The following is a 20,941-nucleotide window of genomic DNA, read 5'->3' on the forward strand; positions in this document are numbered from 1 at the left end:
ACAAAGTCCATTGAAGAATCTGGATGTTGATATGTAATACCGATCAAGTGCTGAATTGGCCAACAAATTCAAGATTAAGAGAGAACAGCTTCCAAATGAACGCAATGATAAATTTAAGAAAGAGCAGGCACCAATACCACATAAAAGAAAGAATTATGAGGGTTTCGTTCCACAACAAGGAAAGAGTAAATTACTTGGGCACAAATAAGTTTTTCAATTGTCTTCAAGGGAATAGCTTAGAACCTCACATATGATTGCATGGAAAAGACAAACTAAATAGAGGTTAGTTCAGTCTGAAGAGTCCATTCAAGATAAAGGAATTAAACTTCTTGTGAACTCTAGGTTCCAAACGTCATTGAAGGAAGGTGTTACTGCTTCAGTACAGGTGACTGGAACAACACTAGGTAATGGAATGGTACAACATGATATTAAGGATCTACTGAACTTCAATCATGTGAAGAGGAAGTTGGTTCGACCAGCCACCAGTATTGGTCAGTTTCTGGATAAGGAACAGCAAGGTGATGGAGTGGTACATAACGAACTTGATATTTTTGATGTACCAAATTGCAAGCAGGTAAAGAGGAAGTCGATCATACCTGCTAGTACTATTGATCATTTTCTAAAAAATCAAGGGATAAGCCTGGATGATGAAACTAAACGTGATAACCAGACAACAGTTAATGTGGAATTTATGCATACTCCTATTATTAATGAACACAACAAAGGATTGGATGATCTTGTGGATCAGGAAGAACTTGATGGAGATGAATGTGATGCCGAAGAGGAAATTAACATTGATTGTAATATAAAAGGTATGTCTTAAACCTTGTAAGATTTCGTACTCGTTATGAAAGAAATATCGTATTTCCTGTCTATTACATCAATCTAGAAATATCAAAGCCAAAAAATAAGTTCGAGGACAAACAACATGTAAGGATATTCACTCAAGAAATTTGGAAGAAAGAAAGGAGGTGACATTTGATAAAGGACAAGCAGTGGGACCAACTAATAAGACTGTGTCACAATTAAGCAACTTTATAGGAACCATTGCAAGGAATCCTAGACTCATCATCTTGATGTACACTATTTGGCATGTAGTGTCAAATGATACTAAAAAGCGCATGTGGGAATATATCAATGTAAGAACAATCACTCGTCAAATTGCATATTTTATTATTTATTTTTTACTTACTGAAGCTAAATATATTTTATTTTGGATAGTGCAAATGTCAAATTCCAGTATGAGGAAAGAAGTGGGTGATGACTGTCTTCGTGATGCTTGGAGGCGACATAAAAAAAATCAAAAAGAATTTTTTATAAATCTAGTACCATTGAGGAGATTCTAGAAAAATGTCCTGATGGCATTCCAGAGAATCAATTCCACTAGTTTATCGGGTATTGGAAACACCCAACTGTTCAAGTAAGGATAGAATATTGCATTTCTACTCATCGACATATTTTTTATCATATCTATTTTTTTAATTATTAATTCAATATCATTTTTTATTTAATAATAGGTCATATGTGAGATGAATTCTCAAAACAGGATAAAACAAAAGTGGAGGCATAGAATATGACTTATTGATTTTGCTAGAGTACGCGTGGCATTTGTAATACTTAGTTGACAATTCTTCAAAAATTTTGATTTCATTTTTTTGTACATTTTTAGAACATAATGATTTTCTTTAATTTCTTTTGAAATAATCCATAGCGTGCAGCCAAAGAAAACAACGAAGAACCATCAAGGCCTAAAATGTTTTTTGCAACTCATACCAAGACGGGAAAGGAAATCCAGAATGACACCGAAGTTGCTATAGTTAGTTTTTTAAAGAGTATTAGTAGTAAAATTTGATTTAGAGTTAAAATTTATATATTGTAGGGAGTTTAACTAAATTGAATTTTGCCACGTCTCTCTTCTTCTTCTTCTTGTGCAAGTGCAATGTGATATCACTTATTTGTTGATATCGCTGAATTGTTTTGCTAGGAAAGTTTGTCATATTATTTAAGTTCTTGATCGCCATCATAGGACTGTAACTTAAATAGTACTTACAATTCAGCATGGATGCCAATTTTATTCAATAGGATGAACATTAGAATCTCCAAAATTCTGGGGAAACAGCTGATGAGGCATTTAGGGCCGTGTTTGGAAAGGAGCAGCTTGGTCGACTTAGGTGCTATGGTAGATAAGTGACAACAAGTTCTTTGAATAAAGATGAGGAAATTAACACTCTAAAAGAAAAGCATGCCAATGAAGTCACTTTTCTAAAGGAAGAATTGAGGGAAGAAATGCGACATTTATTCACTCAATTGCTTCAAAACAACCCTAATTGATCTCAGTGCTACCTTATCATTTGTCACTCCTCTAGTAGCTAAAAAAGTTTGACTTTTTGCCTGATATATCGCATGAACCTTTTATTGTCTCTACCCTGGTAGGTGAGTCGGTTGTTGCAAAGAACGTTTATAGGAGTTGTCCAATATTGTTGCCCAATAGATTATTTTATCTTTAACTAGTAGAACTTGATATGCTTGATTTTGATATCATATTGGGTATGGATTGGTTGCATGCTTGCTTTGTCTGTAATGATTGTAGAATGAGGGTGGTGAAGTTTAACTTTCAAAATGAACTCATTTTAGAGTTGAAGGGGGGAAATTCTATCCCTAGAGGTCATCATCTCTTGTTGAAAAGCTTATAAAAGTATCTCTAAAGGGTGTTTATACCCTATAGTAAGAGTCCCAAAATTTAGAATCTCAAATTCCTCCCATAGAGTCGGTCCCCATAGTGAGGGAATTTCCAGAGGTCTTTCAAAATGATCTTCCCCGTATTCCTCCCGAATGGGAAATTTAGTTAGGTATTGACTTGTTACTAGATATAAATCCCATTTCAATTCCTCCTAATTGGATGACTCTGGCCTAATTGAAAGAGTCGAAGGTTCAATTCAAAGATTTACTAGACAGAGGCTTCACTAGACCTAGTATTTCTCCATGGGTGCTCTGGTATTGTTTGTGAAGAAGAATCGCTCCCTTAGAATGTGCACTGATTATCGCCAACTCATTGAAGTCACTATTAAGAACAATTATCCCCTCCCTCGGATTGATGACTTGTTTGATCAACTCAAAGGCGAAAGATACTTTTCTAAGATTTACTTGAGATCGGGGGATCCCAAACATAGAGTGAGAGGTGACCATGGCATTTCGGACTAGATATGGTCACTATGAGTTCTTAGTAATGTCCATTGGTCTCATTAATGCCCCGGCGATGTTTATGGATCTCATATATGGTGTTTCGAAGTTACCTAGATTCATTTGGAATTATGTTCATTGACGACATCTTGGTATATTTGAAAAATGAGGGTGAGCATGTGAACCATTTGAGGGTGGTGTTACTAGTTCTTAAGGAGAATCAATTATTTTCCAAGTATAGCAAATGTGATTTTTGGTTGAGGTCGGTGGCATTTCTTGGTCATATCATCTCTAGTGAGGGAGTTGAGGTTGATCAAAGGAAAACTGAGGCGGTCAAGAATTTGCCTAGACCATTGACTCCAACTGACATTAGGAGTTTCTTAAGTATAGCGGGTTATTATTAGAGGTTTGTTGATGGTTTTACATCCATTTCATCTCCCTTAACTACCTTAATCCAAAAGAGTAAGAAATTTGATTGGTCGGAGGCATGTGAGAGAAGCTTCCCAATTTTGACAGATAGGCTTACTACCGCTCTGGTGTTCTTTACCGGAGGGTACAAAAGGTTTCGTTGTGTATTTTGATGCATACCGAGTGGGTTTAGGGTGTGTACTTATGCAACATGGGAAAGTAATAGCCTATGCTTCTAGAAAAGTTAAGGTCCATGAAAGAAAATGTCAAACTCATGACCTTTATTTAGCGGTCATGGTATTTTCGTTTAAAATATGGAGGCATTACTTGTGTGTTGTCCATTTTTATGTATATATCAACATGAAGAGTCTCCAATATGTGTTTAACCAAAAGGAGTTGAATCTCCACAAATAAGGTGGTTAGAATTGTTGAAATATTACGAAATGAGTGCTCTCTATCACCTCGGCAAGGCCAATGTGGTTGTAGATGCTCTAAGTCGTATGGCCATGGTAGTGTGTCTCATGTAGAGGAAGCCAAGAAATACATAGTTAAAGATGTTCATAGGTTGGATAGATTTGGTGTGAGGTTGGAAGATTCTCCGAATGGTGGTTTTATGGTCCATCATAAGTTTGAGTAATCATCGGTGATTAAGATGAAATCCAAGCAACACCTTGATCAACCATTGATGGAGTTGAAGGAATCGATTATTGGTAAGCATAATGAATCATTCTCCTAAGAGGGGGATGGTGTCTTCAGTTATCAAGAGAGGTGGTGTGTTCCCAATGTAGATTGTTTGAGGAACCAGATTTTTAAGGAAGCTGATGGATCTTGTTACTCCATTCATCGGGGTTCAACAAAAATGTTCCATGACCTTAGGGAAGTATTTTGGTGGGAAGGTTTGAAAAAGGATATAATAGACTTAGTTGCTAAGTGTCCAAATTTCCAACAAGTGAAAGCCCAACACCAAAAGCCAGGTGGTTTACTACAAGAAATCGAAGTTCCTACTTCGAAGTGGGAAAACATCAATATGGGTTTTGTGGTATGTTTATCTCGGACACAAAAGCAATGTGACTCCATATGGGTGGTTGTGGATAGGTTGAACAAATCCGCTCATTTCATTCCCGTCAAGACTAATAATTCGGTGGAGGATTATGCAAAAATCTTCATAGATGAAATTATGTTTTGCCATGATATTCTGTTATCCATCACATCAGATCTGGGTGCACAATTCACATCTAGGTTTTGGAGGTTAGTCCAATAAGGGTTGGGTACCAAGGTGAGATTAAGCATTGTTTTTCATCCCCAAACGGATGGTCAAGCAGAGCATACTATTCAAACCCTTGAGGATATGCTTAGAGCTTGCAGTATTGAGTTTAAGGGAAATTGGGATAAGCATTTGCCTTTGGTGGAGTTTGCTTACAATAATAGCTACCATTCATTTATATCTATGGCTCCTTATGAAGCCTTGTATGGTAGGAGATGTGGATCTTCAATTGGATGGTTTTAAGTTGGTGAGTCTTCGCTTCTTGGTCCCGATTTGATTTATAATACTTTGGAGAAAGTCCATAGTATAAGGAATCTCTTGCAAATAGCCTATAGTCGGCAAAAAGTCTTCTGCCGACGATAGGAGAAGGGACTTAGAGTTTGAATATGGTGATAAGGTGCATTTGAAAATTTATCCTATGAAAGGAGTGGTTCGATTTGGCAAGAAAAGGAAGTTGAGTCCTTGTTATGTGAGTCTCTATGAAATCTTACAAAGGGTTGGTAATATTTCCTACTGAATTTACTTAGGGTCATCTAGTTTTCCATGTTTCTATATTTAAGAAGTGTATTAGTGATCCCGAGTCTATTCTTTCTATTGAGGGTCTTGGTGTAAGGGATAACCTCTCTTGAGGAAGTTCCGGTTGAAATCCTTAATAGGCAAGTATAGAAATTGAGGAACAAAGAGGTGGATTCTCTAAAGGTGTTATGGAAGAATCACCTAATTGAGGGTTCAACATGGGAGGCCGAGGCCAAAATGAAGTCCCATTACCCTCATATATTTTATAACTAAGGTTAGTTGTTCCTATTAATAATTAAAATAATGACAAAAATTGAACTTGTCTTGATTTTTAGAAAAAAATTGCAAAAATGTGCATTTTGATGTTGTTACGGTCACTTACAATGAAATGTGCTTTCAACTTAGAAATTATGCACTTTTGCTTGTTTGAGTTATGTTTTGAATTAGGATATTATGAGTCTTTATGAAATGATATTTAACATTTTGGTAAGTGTAACTTTGACATAATTGACTCATGTAAGGCATCTTGAGCTCATGTTGTTATTGCGAGAAGGAAATTCCTCATGTTGTGACTTTAAGCCTTATGAGTTAAAATTGATGTTTTGAGTCATTCTGTAAATGAAATATTGTTATGATGATTTGAGTTGTAACTCATGTTGATGATGTATATTGTTGGTTGGGTTGCTAGTCTTGAGTCTATCCTTTTTCTTTTAACAGTTTAGTTCCATTCGGGGACAAATGTTCCTAAGGGGGGAGAGGGATAATGTAACTACCCGAAATGTCAAGACCTAATTTAGAGCCTAAAATGATTGTATAAAGGTTTCGATACTGTTTTATGACCTAAAATAATATTTAAAAGTCATCCGAGAAGTTTTAGAGCTAAGATGTCAAAGGGCATCCATTAGGTCCAGAAACTAGCCTAATTGAACTACTTGACGTCGCTATGTTTGGGGATGGTTTCGGAGGGTCAAATGAAGTATAAAACGAGTAAAGATAATTTGGTTAGGTATATTGTTGTATAAATATTCTAAACATCCAATAACGACGCCCCAAAAACCACCCGAAGGGTCATAGAGGAGGACCCCAACATGGTGAGCAGGCTGCTTTGCAGCCTGCAAAAGTCAAATATCAGCGGGATGCTGCACGATGTGCCGCCCACACGGACCTCACTTTCCTAAAATTCATTTTTGGTAAATTAAATGCATATTGGCCCCGCGACGCAGAGCTACTTCCCAGATTTAGTAAAATCGTATTTTTAACATTTAGACTTCACAAAAAGACAAACTTTAGTGAGGGACGTTTTAGGTAATTTAGGAGGTTATTATACATAGCCTAAGGGTCATTTTAGGTCATTTATCACTCAGTCAAACCCAAATTCCCAAAACAAAACCCAAAAGCTCTCACATCTCTCTTCTTTCTTTCTCCCCATATACCTCAATGAAGAAGGAAAAAGCTTAAGGAAGAAGGTCAATTTCTCTAGGAATTCACTTCAATTTCGTTAATTAATCTTCATTAAGGTATGGGCTCTTCCCTCTTTGGTTTTATTTCCCCAAGAGGTCTTCTCAAAGTTGATTTCTAAATTATCCAATTCCATGAGTTTTCTTATAAACTTCAAATTAATGATAAATTGTGATTTCCTATGATTAATTGAGTATAGATTATTGGTTAATTGATTTTTATTGATGCAATTTCATGTTGATCATGTTCCCTTCCCCAATTTCCTAAATCTTGGATCTTGCTCGTGAATTGATAGGAATCGAAGAATGAATTGATTATTAGACTTGATTTATCTATCTAATTGATGTATGGATTGACTAGGTTAATGTAGCGTTTGGATTGGATCTAATTCTTGATGAATTCATGATGAACCCTAATTCATCTAACCCTAGGTTAGGAATTGATTGTAATTGGGATAATGATTTTGCAATTGACCTAGTTCTTATGTTAATTAGTATTGATTGATGCTACTACACCTATTGATTCGACTAAATTGGTTGGTTGATGGTAAGACCATGATGATGGCTACAGAAGGATATTGAGTAAGTCTTTATGATCCTATCATTTACTTCAAAATATGGTTAATTGTGATTAAGTCATGATATTGTATTGGAGTATGCCTTGTACTAGGAGTGATAGGTTGTTATGGTGTTGAATTAAAATGTCTTGACTATGGTATGTGAGGTGTTGGATTAGATGTAAATGTTATAAGGATGGTGAATGATTTACAAATTTGCCTTATTATGAATTGATATGTAAATGTGCTAACCTCACTTATATGAATTGTAATGAAAGGACTATACTCATGCAATTCTTATTGAGCTATGATGATGATGATTATACAAGGGTTAGACCCTATGACCTACAATAAGATATGATTATCAATAAAAATATTATAGACATTTCAAAAGGGACTTAGCTTAGCACCAAATAAACTTGACAATGAGATGTGATGACATCACATAGAGGAAGATTCACCCTATAGTTCCACATGTGGTGTTGACTCCCCAATGAGGAGTACTCATCCAACGGATTCCCATGAAAGGAGGCCCTAATTTCCAAGTGGTATGTAGAGGGATTACATCTATCACTTAGTTCTTGAACTATGTTGCCCCCATAGGAAGACTAGCTAGTGGATCCACCTAGAAAGTTATGTTTATGTGTGGTGTTACTTTGGCCGGTAGAACACCTTCAATCGGTGTAAGGTTTTACAACACCAGATTCCACACTTAGCTATGTCGGTTAAAGAAAATGTTCCCTAAACTAAAAATGAAGTAAATAAGTACAAACTAACTAAAGTGACTTAAGAGGTTTGACTTTTCCTAGGTAGGGGTAGGGGACTCTACCTATGCCTTGCACTAGTTTGACTTGAAGGGAACTTTTGAATGTTGTGATTATGTATGAATATGCTAGTAATGGTAAATAATATGTTTATGATGAACTTTCACATTGTGTATACTATCTGTTAAGTAGTTTCACTTATGAATATGTGTTGGTCTATATTGTTAAAGTATGATTATATATACTCTTTAATGCCATGCTATGTGAAGTGGGATGTTGGTCATTATTCTTGTTGGTTTACTTTATTGAAGTAGGTTATGGGGTTTTGCTTGGTTATTTCACTTGTTGACTTGATAAGGGTTCATGGTTAATTGTCTTTCTTTAGTTATGTTAAAATGAACTCTTATTCATGCTTGTGACTATTACCACTTGATGGTAGAGTTTCTTTGACTATATGTCCATTTATGTGCTATGCATGTTGACTTGACTAGAATTAGTATTGTTGGTCTCGTGGTGTACATGCTTTGGACTTAAGGAATGTGTCTAATTGATTGGCATGGTGTTATTGAATGTGCATAAAGCTTTTCAAAGTAAATTGCATGTTTTCAAGAAAGGTCCCTTTTTAGCATGTTTTCATGATTTGTATGCATATGGTCTCATACTTAGTACAAGTTGTGTACTAACCCCGTTTCTTCCTTTTCCCTAACATTTTAGGTTCCGGTCGTTGAAGGACTTTTGGAGATTACTTTGAAGAAGACTTGGAATGCTTAATCATCAAGGTTGGGTAGGTCCTCACTTACCCTTGTCAATAACAAGCTATGAATTTGTTTTAGTATTAAGACTCTTATGTTTATTTCCTTTCATTTGAGTACTAAACATTTGTATGACATATATGTGGTCTTATTGTATTGATGTATGGGCTAGGCCCAACTTGATATATTCTTATTAGATGGTTATGAGATGAGACGTATTTTGAGACTATGTTATATTCTATATATTTATGTGCAATAAAATTAGAAGACTAAGTAATCTTCATATACGAAGGTTCTATGTATAATCGGTATATATATAAATAAATATATATATATATATATATATATATATATATATATATAAAATAAAATTTCTAGAAAATGAAGAATTTGAAGGATTATATAAAAATAAACTAATGAATAAAGAGATCGGAATGATGTTTATAAACTAATTGTGTTATGATGCTTATTATCGTGTAAATAAAAAAAGGTTATTATATGAATATTACCTTTTCTTCCTACAATACCATTTCTAAAGATTACGATGTTATTCGTGACTTGAATTTACATGATATTATCCACAAACGAACAATATAGCTAGCAAATTTCATTACATTGATTTGATTGTAATTTCTGAAATTGTGTTAAAATTGCATAGCCATGTATATTTTCAAATGTTAGAGAACAATGTAAATTTCTTAGTGAAAGAAGTTCTATATATAATACTCCTATTTAAAGATGGAGTTTATTGATGTAGTTAAAGTTTCTTTGTAAATTGGATGGTTGTTGAGTAGTTATGAAACTGCTCTAATTTTAACTGATCTTTTTTATTAAAAAAATGTGTATAAATTAATTTGTTTTAAAATAGATTTTGTACGTAAAGTGATGACTTTTTTCAGTTTTAGTGTTTATGTATGTTTAACACGTAGTCACGTTTCTTTTTTATATTTTATTTTAAATTTTTTGTCTTTTTCTTTTTTAGAAAATGACATTTTTATTTTGAAATTTAATTTAAATATATATTTTTTAGATAATGTTAGATAGTTCCATAAAATTAGGCATAATATTTTTTTTAAGTAATATATTTTAGAAGAATAATATTTGATGATTACACAAAATTGGATTAAGATTCGGTCAAGTAAGATGAATATATAATTTAAGCGGATCTCAATCATAAATTATTATATAGTATACATGGCATGAATCTATAAGACTATTGAACATTACTTGACCTAATTATATTTGACCAGATCTTTATCCCACAAAATTAGATAATGCTTTATAATTCACAACTAAACTACGTTAATTTTTAAAATTGATTTAATATATTTTTTAAAAATAAAATAGTAGATAACTATTCAAACTAATTACACATCATTTATTTTTAAAAACTATTTTATTAAATATATAATTTTATTATTACGATGAATATATAATTTAAACAGATCTCAACCATAAATTATTATAAACTACACATGGCATAAATGTATAAGACTATTGAACATTACTTGACCTAATTATACTTGACCAGATCTTTATCCCACAAAATTAGATAATGCTTTATAATTCACAACACGTCAATTTTTGAAATTGATTTAGAATAATTTTTAAAAAATAAAATAGTAGATGATTATTCAAACTAATTACACGTCATTAATTTTTTAAAAACTATTTTATTAAATATATAAATTTTATTATTAAGATGAATATATAATATAAACGGATCTCAACTATAAATTATTATATAATACACATGGCATGAATCTATAAGACTATTGAACATTACTTGACCTAATTATACTTGACCATATCTTTATTCCACAAAATTAGATAATGTTTTATAATCACAACTTAACTAGGTTAATTTTGAAATTGATTTAAACTAACTTTTTAAAAATAAAATAGTAGATAACTATTCAAACTAATTACACATCATTAATTTTTAATTAATTTTAAACTATTTTTTATTAAATATATAAATTTTAATTCAAATATATATATTTAACTCTAACTTATTTTCTAAAATATTCTCTTCTTTTATTATAAAAAAACAATTACTAATAATTTAAAAATTAAAATTAGAGATTAATTGTGAACACGTAGACGCTATTATCTCTCCCATTATATATATAGATTGGGTGAATTTATATGGTCATGTACACCTATTAATAAAAACATTCAAACATATAATTTAAATCATATTTTTTACTATTACCCTTGCGAAATCATAAATATAACTTTTTAGGTTATGTATTTATCTTTAAAACATATAAAACTTCACTAAATTAAAAAATTAATATATAAAAAAAATTCAAATATTTATCTTAATTTTTTCACAATTTAATTATTTTAAATAATAAAAAAAAGCCCTAAAATTCACTCTATATTTTAAATGAGATGTATAAATAAAAAAGATTTAATTACTTGAGTGAGTCCTTTTTAATTAATAATTACTATTTTTAGATATATTTTTTAATTATTACCATTTATAGCAATATATAATCAATATTATGTATACTTATTTTGTTAGATTTAACTTCTTCTTTTTTTGTTCTTTTCTTTCTCTCTTTCTTTCTGTCGCTCGCTTATTCTTTTTCCTCCATGCACCTCTTCTTTCTTTTGTTCATTCTCTCTTTCTTTTCTCTCTGGTCTCTCTATATGCTCTTTCTATCTTTTTTTTTTCTCCCTGCAACTCTTCTTTCTATGCTCTTCCTTGATCATTCAATATTATAAAAAAAAGCTTTTATCAAAGGGAAGATCTATAAAAAAAAGTTAGGAACTCATGAATCGAAAACTCAGGACTGCTTAGTTTGTAGAAGAAGTCGATTAATTATTTATTTATTACTTTGAAGTGTCGACAATACAATTTTCATTATAATGAAGGTTATATAAATAATTGTGTTCATACTTGATGAGAATTTATAGATTTGAATATATATGAAGATATGAAAGTTTAAATAAATGGAGATTTGAAGATACGATCTCATCTTTATGGTCTATACTTTCTTAAATCTAAAGGTGCATTCGTAAGATAAATGATATTTGAAGATATGATTCATCTTTGTAACAAATGAAGATGTATAATAAACAACAAAATGAATTACACTTGAATTAAAAATGTATTAAATACATATTAAAATTGAATTAGAATTGAATCAAACATGAATACAAGATATAGCAAACGGAAATACATTTTATAATCAGTAAACTAAATAAAATTTGTATGAATAATGAATTAAACAAGTGATCCAACTGCAACAAATCAACCAATAACCTGCAAAATGAATTAAACTTGTACGAAAAGTATATTACACAAATAATAAAGTTGAATTACAAAAGAGAATTAAACATGAATAAAAAAACACCACTAGTAAACCAGTCAATGATTTATATAGTGAATTAAACGTATATCAATAATGAATTAAATAAATACTCTAATAGTAACAAATCAACAAATAAACTGCAAAATGAATTAAACTTGTATTACACAAATATTAAAATTGAATTAAAAGAAAGAATCAAGCATAAATGAAGGACGTAGCTAATAAAAGACCATATTGATATATAAAAGTGAATCGAAATTGTATCAATAATGAATTAAAAAAGTCCACTAGCAACAAATCAACCAATAAACTAAAAATGAATTAAATTTGCATTAAAAGTGTATTACATAGTATTAAAGTTGAATAAGAAGAGAAAATTAAGAAGGATTGAAAAATTTGAATTAAACTTATATTATTCATGAATAAAACATGCATTATATGTGTGTTATAAATTATTTTGATTTGTATTACTACGAATGTGAGTAATTTTTGCTATATGTATTCAAATTGTATTGTTCACGAATAAAATTTATATCATATGTCTTGTAAATTATTTTAATTTATATCACTAAAAAAATGAGTGACCGCTGCAATAAGTATAATGTGTGTGTCTTCTAAATGTATTATTAGTGTGTTACCTAAATTATTTTTGTTGGTATCACTAAGAAAGAAGTAAAGTGTGCAATATGTATTACAAATGTACTATTCATAATAAAACGTGTAATATATATATCGTATAAATTTTTTGATTTGTATCACTAAAAAAAGAGCAATGTTTGCAATGTGCATTGCAAATGTATTGTGTCTATGTTATAAATGTGTTACTCAAATTATTTAAATACAAGTTTAATACAATTATGAAACATGTCTAATACAATTTTTATGCAATTGCCATACAGTTTCGTAAATTTCACATTTTTCAAATTTTAGTCTAATATTTCTCCTAAAATCAATTGTATAAACTTAAACAAGCCTTGTTAAAATTGAGATAGAAACTCCAAACGTCATTTTCAATTATTTGTAGGAACAACCTATCCAAACTATAAATTCGTAAAGTTCAAATGAATTTTAAATTTGAAGCTTTATAATGACCATTAATGGTAATCTCTTGCTGCTGCGATTTTAGAGATTTTAAATTTCTACTTGAAATTATAATTTTATATAAGTTTTTGATCATTTGTTCCTCTATTCGTCGTGATTTTGAAAAAAATAGTAAAAAATGAACAAAAATTAATTTTGAGAAAAATTATTTAAATAAAAGTTTTAATGGAAAGAAATAAAAAGAATAAGAGGAGGAGAAAGATAAAAAATGATAGAAAGAGAACAAGAAATAAAATAAAAAGAAAAATAAAAAAGGGTATCAAAAGAGGCGAAGCGATGATACTTCTTTTTATTTTAAAAAAAATTATTATAATCGATTAGAAAAATTATATTATCATAAATGATAAATTTTTTTTTTTTGATATAGCATATTTATGCAATTTTACCTAATAAAAAATACGACTACAGTTTGGCCAATTTCATATTCTTGTTTTCATTAAAAAAAAAAAAAAGAGAAGTATTGAAATCAGTTTGCAGTCACAAAATCATCATGTATAAGTTCATCAATTCTTCCTCAAAATCCAAATTAATACCCCTATTATCTAATTCAATTCTGTATAAACCAGCATGTTCATCCAATTTAGTCTCAAATTCAAGAAATGAAATTTCTAAAAAAATTCATAAGCCAAAAAACGGAAATGGAAATCGGGTTTTATGGGGTCGAAGTGGATTTAGGAGTTATAGTAGTGAATCAGATAGAGAAACTATGAATTATGATGTGGTGATTGTTGGAGCTGGACCAGCTGGGTTATCAGCTGCTATTAAGCTCAAACAATTGTGCCAACAAAAGGATGTTGATTTATCAGTTTGTGTTGTTGAGAAAGGAGCTGAAGTGGGTAGGTTTTTTTTTTTTTTTTTAAATGGATATGGCTTGAAATGATTCATTGTTTTGTCCCTTCTGATTATTGATTTCATTCTACAGGTGCTCATATCTTGTCAGGAAATGTATTTGAGCCACGGGCACTCGATGAACTCGTTCCCCATTGGAAAGAGGAAGAGGTAACCTTTTACAATATCAAACATTTCTGTCTGATCTCATATGTTATTAGCAGACGCATATCCATGATTTCGAGATGATGGTGCACTATTAGGAAAAAATAGAGCTACAAAAATTAGAAATTTCCGATGTGACAAACTTGAAAATTTTGAACTATACATATATATAAAGTGCTATCAATAACCACCAAGAGAGGTGTTATCTAATTTTAGAAAGAACAATAAAACAAGATAGTTATAACATTCAAATTTCTAACCTCATTTAGAGAGGTGCACCCAATCTTCATTGCATTATACGATACTTCGAGTGAGTGTGGATTTACACATCTATATTTAAATATTTTTAAAAAATATAATACATATATAGTTTCGGGAGGGGAGCATGCATTCACGTGAACCAAGTGAAACCCTCTTGCAAAGCCCCTGGTTATTAGTTTGAAATAATAGGTATACAAATTCAGCTGCCTTGTTTGACATAATTCTTACATTTTGGTATTATGTTTCTACCTGGTATACAGATGCTAATTATGTCAGTGATGTATAAAATTGTTTTTCTTTTGTGCTGAATTTGATTCAATTTATTTTAATTTCAGTTCTACTTTACATTTTCTTCACCTTGTTTTTACACTTCACACTGCTAGGAAAGGAACTTGGCAAGGGTTGGATGTTTCGGCAGCCATCTGCTTGAAAAGGCTCTTTCCGGACATAGATAGTTCATGTGATTATTTATGCATAATAAATTGATTAATTCCATTTTAATACTTGTATTCAAACAGTTACTATTCAGAACTGAATGTAGTATTTTAACTTGGGCAAGTCTGAATTGTAATAAATGGGTCTTTATTTACTTTTTTATTCTGAAAATGAAGTTCGAAATAAGAATTTGGTTTCTGTGGCTTTATTTATATCATTTGTAATACCATCATTTGCTAAAGCTCCGTTTCTGATTGCAGGCTCCCATTGATGTCCCTGTTACCTCTGATAACTTTTGGCTGCTTACGGAAAATCGTGCCTTTTCACTTCCAAGCCCATTTGACAATAAGGGAAACTATGTCATAAGGTACTTTTGTATCTACTTTGAAACATGGATTAAGTGAGCATATAATGATATTACTCCTTTGCCTAAAATTGCTAGTCTTGGTTTCCTCTATATTTATTATTATTATTCCCTTGGAAGAAGTTGTCACATCCATAATCAAACTTCCTACTGCACAGCTAATGCAGTATCAGCCATTTAACTGCTTGTTTTGATCTCCAGCACGTAGGATTTGGAAGAAATCAATCAGAAGCCTTATAGGATTCCAATTTACCAGATTGGGAATTTAGGCATGGCATTTTATGAGTTCATGTATCAGTCCGTGCTATGTGTCACCACATAGATTTTTAACAACCATTAGGTTATGTTTTAGGTGTGATTTTTTGAATGTGATGCCATGGCGTTGGTGCATTGATACACTCAAAATTACACCTTAAGATGTTGTAACACGGTCATATGCAAATATAGTAACCCAAACAAGGTTGGGGTTAAATCCCACAGGGAATAGGGAGAAATACCACATCCAAATACTAGATTGACAGTCTAATTTCTTTTCTATAGGAGTTGAAAAGAATCTGTTTAACTTTAGACTAAGAATTGCAGTAATTACTAACTTTGAGATATTAAACTATATGATTAAAGCACTAAGCTTGTATTTCCAGAAGGCACCGCTCTTCGGTTTGATGATATTACGGATTATTAGGTTTTTAAATATGCACTCAGTCCTTAAACCATCACTCGATCTTTTCAAGACTTGAATGATTTATCTCAATGGGATGTTCCCACCTGTATGAGTTATTCAGATAAGAACGATGCATTATTCATGTAAATTCAACTTAGCGTTAAACAAATCTATTTAACAAGTTAGTGCCTTGAGGTCACGCTTTTTCTACCAAACCTTGATCTGCTTTTCCAAGCAAAATTAAGATACTATGGTGCATGTTTATGTTTGCAACTATCAACCAATAAAAGCAAGAAGAAGGTTGATGTCTTAATTTCCAAAAATCATGCAACACACAAAAACCTATTAACGCTTCACCCTCATTTGGTTCACAACCTCAGTAGAGAGATTTAGTTACTGATGATTGAAGATAAACTACAAGAATAATAATTGAATAAATTCATAACTTACTTTGAATATGAACAATAAAGAAATAACACTGCTCTTTGTTCTTCACACGACTTGTAATCTAGAGAGAGAAAATATTGGAACTAGAACTCCAAAACTCCAAACTAGAAATTATGCGGAGTTCCCTGACAAAATAACTCTATGAAAACTATTTATAATAGTCCATAAATTCGGAATCCTAGCAACTTAGAATTGCCTGCAGACATGGTTTGCCCTTAAGCTCGCTGTCAATGGCTCTTTAGGGTATTTGAATCTTCATTGTGTATTGAACTACTTAATGTATATTGATCCGTAATCTGTAAGTCCAGTCGTAGGTCCTCCGGCTTGATATGCTATGCATGTACGGGCCATGAATGTGACATACATCTCCGTACTTCCCATTGTACATTGACCAATCATGCATGGTCCTTTTGACACCTTCTCCGATTCTTTCTACGAGTGGATCCACAACTCATGAGTTGATCTACAATCGTGGAAGCCCCTCCTTTTGACATTTTAAAAAACCTTTTCCTCTGTGTAGCCATTCCAACTTCTAAAACCTATAAAACAACATTCTAACACTAAAACACATAAAAACATATGGAACTTCAATTAAAGTACATAGGATGTGCCCTCATTTCAAGGCATATCATGCGTGCAAGGTTGAGATCGTGTTCTATTTGATACTGATATAATTAAAGGACATCAATGTAGCTTGTGCATTGTTTTTTTTTTTTTGGTAGCTTGTGCATATTAATTATCAAGGGCGGAAAATGAAAAAAATATGAACATACACACCCAAAAAGAAAGTTAGAGAGATTAACATAAGTTAAAAAAGAAGCACAAACCAAAAGAAGAGGAGCAAAAACAACAATAAGGTCCTGATAGTATTGAAGGGGCTCTACTAGTTGGTGAAGGAAAAGTTGGATGTGTTTGCAAATGGTTTACACTCTGTTTGGATCGTTGTTACCTATAGTATTATATTGTATCGTTACTATATCTACAATGTTTGTTTTGATTGTTACTTATAATGTATTGTATTATATTGTATTGTTAAATTTCATTTTTACGTAACAATGAAAACCCCTATTTTATGGAACAACCGATTTGGTGTGTTCCCGTTGTTACTTAATTTCTTTTTCAATTATATCTTTACATAATATTTCAAAATACTATTTTACCCTTTACCTTATATTATTTAATTCTATTCAAACCTCCTACCCTAGAATAATTAAGGATATTTTAGTAAATTTATAAATTACAATACAGTACGATACAATCAAATCAAACAATTAAAATGTTATTAAACAACAACAAACAATGCAGTCTATCCAAACATTGTATCTATCATACAACACAGTACAATACAATACATTATGAAAGTATGGTTAACAATGATCCAAACAGAGTGTTAAGTAAAGTTGGTAATTCAATTGGCCACAGTCCCTTCCTATATCCCAACCTTGGTGGATAGTGTAACCAAATACATGTGCTAGTGAGAGATAACATGTGTCCCATGGAATTAGTCAAGTTGCACTCAAGCTGGCCTGGACATCACCACCACCAGCAACATACTCATTGTAATTCCACAAAGTGGGGTGTGGGGAGGGTAAAGTGTACACAGACCTTACCTTTATCTTACAGGTAAAGATGTTGTATTAGATAGACTCTCAACTAAGGAAAGAAATAGTCCAAAGCAGTACAGAGAGAAATAACAGAGATCCAATCCTAAGTAGTAGTCATAACAAGACAAAACAATAATTGAAGTACATAAACAATTGAGAATAACCAAACTCAAAGAAAAGAAAACTACAAGAGTAATACTACGCCTAATTGTACAACTAATAGTCAAAGGGCAAGAAATAATGTCTAATCGAAGTACAACTACGACTACACTTAATTATCTAACTATCCTTATATCCTGCTCCGTTTCCCGCATAATCTCCCATCTATGGTCATGTTCTTAGTAAGCTAAAGCAGCAACATGTTCTGTCTAAACTTTGTCCTTCATAACCTCCGATGACCCGCAATATCTCTTTGGCCTACCTCGACCTCTCTTCAAACTATCCATGGTCAACCTCTCACACGTCCGAGTTGGGTTATCCATACATCTTCTTTGCACATGCCCGAACCATCTCAACCTCGTTTCCCGCATCTTGCCCTCTATCGGAGCCACTCCTACCTTGTGCCAGATGTGTTCATTCCTAATCTTTTCTCTCCTAGTATTTTAAAAAAAAAGATTGGCCACAAAGTCCTTGATCAACTAATTTGCAGATGTATCAGGGTCAATTTTAAGATATGGAAATATGTATTGAATGGATTGCAGTACTTTTGATGATTGAAAAGTAGCAAAGTATGTCGTGGATGAGCATTTCCAACTCAGGATCTGTTTGGACATGAAATTTTTCTTTTTTTTTTCTTTCAGAAAACCAATTTGGCTATGCTTTGCGTCAATTTTTCACTCCAAACTTGAAAAAAAGTTTTCAAGTAATTTTTTTCTTCACAAAACTTCAATATTTTTTCAAGCGACTGCATGCTCAAACACAACTTCAACTTCCAAATACCTTTTTTTCCATCTTAACTTCAAATACTACTAATTTTTTTTTTGAAACATCACACAATTGCACTTCTGTGATGTTTTACTAACCATGAAGCTTCAACTTATAGAGAATGGTTGCTTGGCCAGAGCATTTTCATATACACATTGTTTGAGTGGGGTAACAGTATTTGGAAGGGTAAGGAATTAGTCCAATGGTTAACATGGTCCGATTTGGCCTTGACTGGTGCTTGATAGGTGTATCCTTGTATTTGACATTTGTTACGTTAGAAGGGAAGCGAGTGCAGTTCCTTTGCAAATATGTAACTGAAGCACTAGATGCGAATCCCCACTTACATACTTTTTTTTATGACAAGGGAAACCCGCAGCCGCTACCCTTTGGCTGCGCACAGGGTAAAACAATGTTAATACCATTAGGCCATGATATCATACTTGGTGGTCCATACACCCTCCGATATCATCATACAGACAGAAATGTGCATGCTTTTCTTCTTTAAAGGAATGCACAATTTGCTGATGTAGTTACGAGTTTTCCGTGTATGTTAAATCTTTAGAATCATGGTAATGCAGTTTGAGTCAGTTGGTACGTTGGTTGGGGCAGAAAGCTGAAGAGCTAGGAGTTGAAATATACCCAGGTTTTGCTGCTAGTGAGGTATTAGCCTCACTATTCTGGATTATTTCATTATTTTTTTTTTTGATATTTCCTTGCTAAGCTGGAAACATTTCAGATTTTATGCAACGAACACAACGAGGTTACTGGTATTGCTACTAATGATATGGGAGTGGCTAAGGATGGTTCCAGAAAAGAGAACTACCAGCATGGTGTTGCACTGAAGGGCAAGTTCTGTTACTCATTTTTTTCCTTGTTTATTTTCTGCAAAGAAGTTCTCCAAATTTACATTCTGTCCACAGTTACTGCAGTTTTTAGATGACTATCTAATGGAAGTTACAAATCTCCCTTTATTTTAACATCAACTATCCCCAGTAACAATTTTGATCTGTGAGTTGACTCTATAATTCAAGTAAATTGAATATAATCATTAATGTTATTTGTGCCCTATAAGATTATAGAGGGAGTTAATCAAATATCTCAGTACTTACATTACAACACCCCAGTTCAGTTTAATTGTTCCAGAAGTTTGTGGTGAGTATTTGTGTGTGCTGTGGAAACTAATTGCCAACAATCCAAACTGGAACATCAGTTCAATTAGTATCAGTTGGAACATGATGCTATTCATATGGAGCTTTATAGGGCAGAAAGGTAACTCAGATGGTAAAATCAACCACAACAACACCATACCCAGTATAGTCCACTAAAGTAGGATCTGTGGAGGGTAGAATGTAATCAACAACATGTTCCACACATATGATATCATCCACACATATTATCCATCACTTATGAACATAATTAAGCATGTATTAAGGTTAAACAAATTAAAGTTTTGTAGGGAGCAATATTCTCCCACTTAGGAACAGTCATCCTCAAATACTTTGCTTTGGCATAGGTGAGGATATCTTGTTTCCGTGTCCTCTAATTTCCTAGTTTACTCTTTTTTGATGAAGTAACATGTCGTATTGCTGGCATCAAGAAGATGCAAAGATTACAAAAAGTGATGTTAGCTCCAAAGAGAAAAAGTTCTATAAGCATCGGAGCTAACCAAAAGCAAAAGTAGGCTGTTAAGCTAGGCTCACAGAGCCAATGAAATCTACAAAAGAAACAACATCATTTACAGGAGCATAATTACTGCAACTAAAAAGCTGTAGTAGACACCTAGCCTTAAGTACTGAGTTAGGAGTTGAAATCCATCAAAACATCTTCTATTCCTTTCTGTCCACACTCCAGATAATACAACTTGGGATCATTTGCTTGATGATCTTGACGCCTTTGCCGACTTTCCAAAAGTTTCAACTTTTAACAGCTT

At 32.3% G+C, this 20,941-nt stretch overlaps 1 protein-coding gene across 1 annotated transcript; it reads left to right on the forward strand.

Annotated features, from left to right (window-relative positions):
* Positions 1 to 13,716: 13,716 nt before the first annotated feature.
* On the forward strand, positions 13,717 to 19,966 carry LOC107009476 (electron transfer flavoprotein-ubiquinone oxidoreductase, mitochondrial-like). Its single transcript, XM_015208818.2, has 5 exons — positions 13,717 to 14,158; positions 14,245 to 14,321; positions 15,272 to 15,378; positions 19,590 to 19,671; positions 19,748 to 19,966. Exons 1-5 carry the CDS (start codon positions 13,813 to 13,815, stop codon positions 19,949 to 19,951), a joined length of 816 nt encoding a protein of 271 aa, XP_015064304.1. The 5' UTR covers positions 13,717 to 13,812; the 3' UTR covers positions 19,952 to 19,966.
* The last annotated feature ends 975 nt before the right edge of the window (positions 19,967 to 20,941 follow it).

This window comes from Solanum pennellii, chromosome 2 (genome assembly GCF_001406875.1).
Source record: "Solanum pennellii chromosome 2, SPENNV200".
NCBI classification, from domain to species: domain Eukaryota; kingdom Viridiplantae; phylum Streptophyta; class Magnoliopsida; order Solanales; family Solanaceae; genus Solanum; species Solanum pennellii.

Coding starts and splice junctions, on each gene's coding strand:
- LOC107009476 (XM_015208818.2), top strand. CDS start 13,813: ATGTATAAGTTCATCAATTCTTCCTCAAAATCCAAATTAATACCCCTA. Junction 14,322..15,271: donor CCCATTGGAAAGAGGAAGAG/GTAACCTTTTAC, acceptor TTCTGATTGCAG/GCTCCCATTGATGTCCCTGT. Junction 19,672..19,747: donor CAGGTTTTGCTGCTAGTGAG/GTATTAGCCTCA, acceptor GAAACATTTCAG/ATTTTATGCAACGAACACAA.